At 45.0% G+C, this 7,837-nt stretch overlaps 1 protein-coding gene across 1 annotated transcript in view; it reads right to left on the reverse strand.

The window, feature by feature from the left end:
• The window catches only part of SHISA2 (shisa family member 2), a 24,378-nt gene extending 21,039 nt beyond the window's left edge, over positions 1-3,339 (reverse strand). Inside the window, exon 1 of the mRNA XM_075592225.1 lies at positions 2,034-3,339. Coding sequence (XP_075448340.1) covers positions 2,034-2,346 — 313 coding nt within the window. The 5' untranslated portion in view covers positions 2,347-3,339. The remainder of the gene's footprint in view (positions 1-2,033) is intronic.
• Between the last annotated feature and the right edge of the window lie 4,498 nt (positions 3,340-7,837).

Below are 7,837 nucleotides of genomic sequence, written 5' to 3' on the forward strand. Positions count from 1 at the left end.
TCCCACAACTGGAACAACCTACCAGAGACTCTCACTGTCGCCACCAGTCAAAGGCCGCGTCCAGGCTGAGCGCACTCTCGCTCAAGTGCTGTGACAGCAGGGGCGATTAGTGTCCAGTGTAATTGGGTGCGTGGGGGGCGTGCCCGTGACATCACATGAGCAGATCGCCTCATTGGCTGAGACGCGCACGTGACCAGGGCGAACGTGACAAATTCAAAAGAACTTGTCTCGGCAAGCAGCTGAGCGCAGAGCGCTCGCGGGCACGTGTGTGGGCGCGCGCACTCAGGACAAACACATTGTTGCAATTTGTTTGATCATGCTGAGCACCAGCGCACACGGGCGCTCAGCTTCACCCTGGAAGCGACCTAAGTTCTTTCAAAACTAAAGCGGTCTCACATTTTAGCCGGGTCTGTAACTGTTACATACGCCTATACTATGTATTATCTCTAACTGTGCATCCAATGTCTTGTATATAATGTATAACCCTGTTCACTTAATGTAACTATGTATCTGCTACCATGTATTTGTCATCATAACTCTGTGCCCAGGACAGCAGTGCGCAAACTGGGGGTCACGAGACTTTTCTGGGGGGTGTGCAGCGTTTACAGAGGTCCCGCGCGTCAAATGACGCCTGTTGCCATGGAGACGTGACGTCAAATTACACCGCGGGTCACATCACATGACCCCGCAGCATCAACAATAGAGGTGAGGGGGGGGTTGCGATGAATGAGCAGAGCAGGTAGGGGGGTGGGGGCAGCGCAAGGAGTTTGGGCACCGCTGGCCCAGGACATACTTGAAAATAAGAGGAAACTCAATGTATTACTTCCTGGTCAAACATTTTATAATAAATAAATATAATGTTATTTCCAGCTCTCGGTCCCCCCAGTTGCTAAGATACTTACTGGTCTAGTTAGCAGTGTTCATCCAGGGCATTCAAATAGCTATTCAATCGGAAGACCCAGAAAACAGACAGATTTGGTGGCCATTTTAAGCTCCCTTCATGGAGCGGAGACACAAGTATCTACACTGGTAAGTATTTCGGGAAACTGAGGTTTCCTGGAGCTGCTGAAAATAACACGGTTCAACTCTGGAGGAACCCCGGATGCCACTGCTGCTATTAAACAAACTATATTAAAAGATATCTAATAAGGCGTTTATTACCAGTCCTTCTCTACCTCATCTGCCTTAGATTGTTATCTTAGTTTTTACATCCGTGTTAAACTCCTGGAATCTCTGTAAATCAGTATTGCTTTGAGGGAGAGTGGGAGAGACTGGGAGAGACTGGGAGAGAGTGGGAGAGTGGGAGAGACTGGGAGAGACTGGGAGAGAGTGGGAGAGACTGGGAGAGATTGGGAGAGATCTCGAAAGCTTGTCTTATAATACCACAGTAGTCCAAATAAAAAAAAGGTATCGCCTAATACTGAAGTACTATTTTATTCTGCACTATCACAACTGGACTAACACAGCTACTTCTATTTAATTATTTCTAAAATAAGGTCCAAGAAACTTTGCTTCAACGCGTGAAACTTTGTGCATTTAACCTCAGGTACATACCCACCAGAACCACCAAGCAGTGTTTTAACAGCCCCGTGTGCAAAGATGCCCAAGTCTCCCTCACTACGAGTCATCCTCACTCACTGTAAAGCAGTCACTGGCCCCTGTGTATCAAGGCAAAATTGGAGCAATTATGAGACCTAAAACTGCACCAGGTGTATGAACATACTCACCAACTCGCACTAGTCATCATTAACTGAAAAAAAATAGTTGTTACTTATTCCCTAAAGGGAAAAAAAAAAACCCAAACTAATGGGAGATGAAGAGGAGATGTCCAGCTTGTTAGTACAAAACCTCATTTAAAAAAAAAAAAGTTTGTTATATGGGTCTCAAAGAACAAACTTGTAATTACAATGAATATGATACATTTGGTGCATGTTATTGCCTTGATAGACCCCACGTTTGCATCAGCGATCCCACATTTCCAGTAAAATAGTCACTACATATAGGGGACCTGGCACCTTGACAGCTCTGCCTACCTGCTGCGGAGTCGTGGCTGTCCTTGTCCGGCCTGCCGTGCTCGGGCGCCCCCTGCTGCCTGTCGTTGTCACACCCGCCCTGGTCCAGCCTGGCCTCGGCTTTGGAGCAGCAGTAGCGCAGAGCGCAGCTGCCGCAGCAGATGGTCGCATCCTCCGCGTCGAAGCGATCTGGGCATTGGAATCCGTCCCGCCAGGCGCCCTGCGCGTCCAGCCAGCCGTGGCAATACTCCCCATTCCCCCGGGCCGCGGCCAGCACCGCCAGCAGGAAGGACGCGGCGGTCAGCAGCGGCAGCGGAGAGCCCTCTACCCACATGGCTGGGGGCACACACACTACAGCAGCCTCACACCGTGCACAGGAGCCAATGAAAATAATAAGTGACTATATATTTTTTTTTTTATCAAGGTTTATAATGTATAGGCGAATACTATAGGTTTGTTCTACAGTATGTACTAGAAGATAGGATTCCACAAAAAAACTGCAAAGAAGTAATGATAAAAAATAATAGATATGCCTTTTCACCAATGCATTAGTTATTAACACAAGCCAGAGTAATCAGGAGGCTGTCCTCTGTAGTTAGGCTGCGAGGAGGTACTTGTGGAGTGTATGAGTTGAAGCAGCTGCTGGAGTTGGTCTTTGGCTGGCTGATTTCTTGCTGTGTGGGATCCCTGCACAATAACAGCCCAGCTCCCAGCCCGTGTCCAACTGGCTTCCACTCCTGAAGATCAGCGTCTGGCAGCAGAAACCCAGTGTACCCGGAGCAGACTAGAAGCCACACACTCTGTAATCCTGCTGCTGCTGCTATCTCCGGACATGTAAACCCATTGTACAGAAACTGGAACAGGGGCAGTGGCTGAGGGGGGGGGGGAAATAAGATGTGGATAATCAAAAGGGCTGAGAAAGTTGTTTGCACTGCTTCCTATTCATGCACATTCCGCAAATGTTGGGTTCATCAGACCTTCTCTCTGTTTCTCCTTCTACAGTGCAGGATCTACACGTCCACACCAGCATCCTCACTCTCACTCCTCAAAGCACATTTATATTCCGTCAAGGGTGCCAAAAAATCCACTCACATCCTCGGAAATCCAGGGAGGGAAGTTACATGGAGAGAGAGAGAAAAATAAATAAATTGAGCCGAGTGTTAAAAGTTTGCTTGAGGAAGGCTGCCCGGGAGACTCGTACGCAGGCGGCCAGGTGTCAGCAGCAAAGCAACTGTCCGGCAGCAGTGAAGTGAGAGAGGAGTTGAGCTGCAGTAACAGCAGCTCTGCCTGTGCAATGTACCTCCCTCCACATGTATGGGAATAAGCTGCTCTCCTCCTGCACACAGTGGTTATAGCCATTCAGCGCCTGCAGGACACGCATGTGCACTGACATCTCCGAGACAGTTACACACACACATAAAGAGAGAGAGAGATATATATATATATATATATATATATATATATATATATATATATATATATATATATATATATATATATATTATTATTATTATTACCAACATAAATACTACTTTTTCAACTATTAGGGAAGTGCTAAAAACAACATGAAAACGACCCCCCCCCCCAGTATTCGGATAGTGCAAACCAATGTTAGATATAATGCAACTATTACTCGCACTTAAGTGTATATGAACTAGTAAAACTATGACAAAAGAGGCATTTCTATTATCATTTTAAATGCTGATTGTGCACATATATGCTTCTATATATCTTGAAATGTGCAATAACTGTTCATACACAAACTTTATATTAAGAGTGTCCCCACTCCCCACCTACTGTATGTATCACCTACTTTTTTTATGAACACCTGCCCTATGCTCCAGTAATTAGATAGTGAACTATTTTGGTAAGAGATATGTTTTACCTGCACATTCAATGTACAGAACTAATTGTTAATACCTGGCCAGCGCCATATAAAATAAGCTATTATTGTAGAAAAGGAGACCTTTCTTCGGCTGCGTCCATACAGTCTCCGTGACGTCACCCGCGTGAAGCGGGTGCGGTTTCAGGACAGGGTAGACACGTTGTTGGGGGCGTGTCTGTGATGTCACAGAGCTGGTTCGCCCTCATTGGGCGAAAAGCTCGCGTGACCTGCCCGTCATGCCGAGAAATCAGTTTCAACTGATAACTCGCGCCCCCTCCTGCTGTCGCCCGCGTGGTCTATGGGCGCAATCAATGCCTTAAGGCAATGTGATCGCGCGGACGCCTCTGCGCGGTCTTCGGCAGCATGGACCACCCCTTTGGCAGAATGGACGACGCCATAGGCCGCGCGCATAGTGACCGCGACACGTGACATCACCCGTATAGTGCCCGCGATGCATGACGTCACCCGTCACCGCTAGCATTTGTTTTCGGGTGACAAGGCGTCGCCGGCACTATAAGCGTGTCCTTAGGTGTTCTTACAAGTCAGTAGTTATGTTATGTGTGTATCATTGGGTTTCAGCTTCAGTTTTAATGCATTTGCTGACATTATATACATAGATCATAACAGCAATAGTAGTTTTATCAATTTAGTGAATAGTAGAAGAATGGGGAGTGAATTCAGCATCAGCAACCTGAGGATATGTGTTGGTTTTGTGTGTTTTAATAACTTTAATTGCTGAACATGAATATTCTTTAAGGATCATTCTTCCATAGTCATTGTTATTTTTCCTTATACGCCAACACGGGAATCTCTGGATAGGACCATCTTAATGTTGGGCCCCCATAGTTTAGGAGTAATTGTCCTTTTCCTCATGGTAAATGTAGGAAATAAAAATGGGCACTGCAAATGTTATTACTAGCAAGCCATTACATAAGGTTGGGTGTTGCTTTCATGCCACGTGATCCTTAATTCATTGATTCACCAGCAATCGCTTGCCAATGCATTGAAGGTAAATATCTTCTCAACAGAAACAAAGGATTTTACGTCAATGCCAACATCCTACCTGCTGTAAAACATCAGACCCCTTTTGATCCTCGGCTTTCTCTTGTATTTAAGACAGCTTTACGTCTATCCCCTGCATTTTTGGTATTCCCCGGCTACCTCTGTTGGGAGACTATTCCATGCAGGCACCACCCTTTTCGTGAAGTTGTACTTGCTCACATTTCCCCTTAGCCGGCCACCCTCCTGCTTCACAGTATGACCTCTTGTTCTAGCACTTCTCTCTCTCTGAAATATGCTTCCCTCCTGTACGTTGTTGAAACCCTTTATAAATGTGAACGTTTCCATCTCCCTTCTATTCTCTAAGCTTTATATGGACAACTACTGGTAAAACTATGTTGACATGCTCTTGGCGACCCTTGGTTAAGGTCACATTAAAAAAAAAAAATACTTATTGGCGGACAGTTGCTGCTTTCATAGGTGTGCATAATGAGATTAAAATATCTTTTTGGGAAGAGATTTGCAATCAGCCAGTTTTAAATGCACAAATTGCCCACAGTCACATAAAATAATAATAGCACCCAATGAACAAAATTCCTGCGAAAAAACCCTTGAATAAGACGGAATTTACTACACAAGCACCGTGGCTGGATTTGGGCCTCAAAGACGCTCACAATTCCTTTTCTCATCATTGTAGTTCTTTTGTCGTTTCCAACCAAGCAGTCATAGGTCACAACCTCAACTCCCTTTCCTCTGGCCAGGCCTCTTCTTCATACAGTTCTAGTAATACTACCTTTATAAAAACTTTGATGCTTTGCAGAAGTTTCTACCAGATAAAAAAAAATAATAATTAAAAAAAGAATAATCATTGAATTTGCCTAGGGACTGTATGAAACCTGTGTATTCAGCATAGCTACTTTCCTCAGTAGGAAGGAAGGGCTTATATGGTTATCAAACTTTGACGTAGTCAAAATATATTTTTCTCCCAGGCTCCTGGAAAATCTCACTACATAGGAATTACTATTAGAAGAGATGAATGCTCTTTTACAGAATTTGTTCGAGCCAAGTGGTGGTTAAAGAGTTTACATTGCAGTGTGGTAAACGAGATGTAAATAGCCATAAATATTCCCAGAGATCTTTACCGGAGGAGCGAACATTTGGAGCAAATGGTTAATATGAGCCAAAAGGTCTTCAACATATTTTGTTTGTAGGAAGTGACAAAAGTTGCAGGCAGATAAATATACCTTGGGAGGTAATGTGACTAGACACGATCCCACACTGAGCAAGGGCAGAAGGGAAAACACAGCAGACTTATTCCAACATTCTGTGCATTCTGTTTCTGTAGTAATATGAGCAATGTATTGTTTCCAGTAGGGCTGCCAGTGTTTGCTGAAGTTTTGCTAGCCCCCCGCCTGCCTCTGGTTAAGGTTACCACCTGACCCCAAGCCATAAAGAGCCCATGAGCAAGTAGCTCCCCTACCTTGTTGGGAAAAACAAAACTCTTAACTGGCAGGAGCATAACAATCATTGCTCAGCTGTTCCTTATAGATTGGTGTCAGGTGGGGACAGTACATGCTCCATCTCTGCAGGAAGGCCAGACACCCCATTGCTATTGGGTTAAAGGACAGTGAAGCTTATGTGAAGTTCGGACGTGCATAAATTTGCCGTTACTTTTGCTTTTGCATTCTAAACTCGTGCATACATGGTTCCCCAGAAGAAAGGTTAATGTTACCTTTTTTTTTTGTGGGGAATAAAAAAAAATGGTTTTATAATTTTTTTTCTAGACGCGATTTTATTCTACAGCGCTAATTATTGCATGCTTGCAATGGCTGCTGCAGCCTTTCTTAGGTCGCGCGTATAGTGCCCATGACCGCGACACGTGACCAGGGCATTGATTGGTTCAGGGGCTGTCACATGAGGCAACAGCCCCTGAAAAATCAAATATTCCCGGCTTCCAAAAATCGCGTCGCCCCGTCGCTGTCGCACTTACTATAAGCGCATGCGGCGGTGACGACAATGCATTTGTTTTCGGGCGATGTCGCCGTCGCCATTGCCGGCACTATAAGCGCGGCCTTAAGCTGCGTCCATGAGGCCTGCGCACAAGCGAGCACGTGGCGTAACGCTTGCCTGTTGCTGGAGCGTTTACATGACGGGGGGTGTGCTGGGAGCGGTTCGCTCTCATTGGCTGAACCACGCATGTGACCCGGCAGACAAAATCAAATTTATTTTTTTCTTATCGCGCCAGATCGCGCATGCGCAATCTATGGCCGCGATCATTGCCTTACGGTATTTTGATCGTGCTGGTCGCGCTAACCATGAACACGGCCTTATGTTGGGCATTCGGTTTTAATTAGCCCCTAACAAAAGGTGTATGTGCATGTTGTGATATGCTGCATTTCTTGCATCTAGGCTTACATGCATGCAACTTCAAATTGATAGACAATGTGTTAAATGGCTGAGTTCTCTTATTTCACTGTTACTGCAATATATGCTGTGAAGGTGGCTTAGCAATCATAGAAAAACACAATTCAGGGTTACTGACTAAATCAGGGGTGACCAACTTGAGTCCTCAAGGGCAGTCCGTGCTGATCACTATACTTTAAGACGGGGTGCAAAAACGTTTCAGTCTGTGCCCCCCCCTCTTACCTGTTTGCACCTGTTTTAACACTAGAAAAACATTTTAAAAACCAACTAAACTCATGTAGGCTTCTGGGGGGGATCACTGCTACAAAGCAATACAGTATGTCATTCTCACTCCCCAAATCTTACATGCTGCACTTCAGAATGATAGGGAGTATCACTATATACATTACATCGCCTTTTATTCAGAAAAAATCACACCGTAAAGCAGCCTTAATATTTTTTAGCTATACTGTTTTATTGCGTGTGTAACCCTTCCATTAAAAAAACAACCGCAATCATTACTGTTACAGAAGTTTAT

The sequence above is a fragment of the Ascaphus truei genome, chromosome 3 (assembly GCF_040206685.1).
Source record: "Ascaphus truei isolate aAscTru1 chromosome 3, aAscTru1.hap1, whole genome shotgun sequence".
NCBI classification, from domain to species: Eukaryota; Metazoa; Chordata; class Amphibia; order Anura; family Ascaphidae; genus Ascaphus; species Ascaphus truei.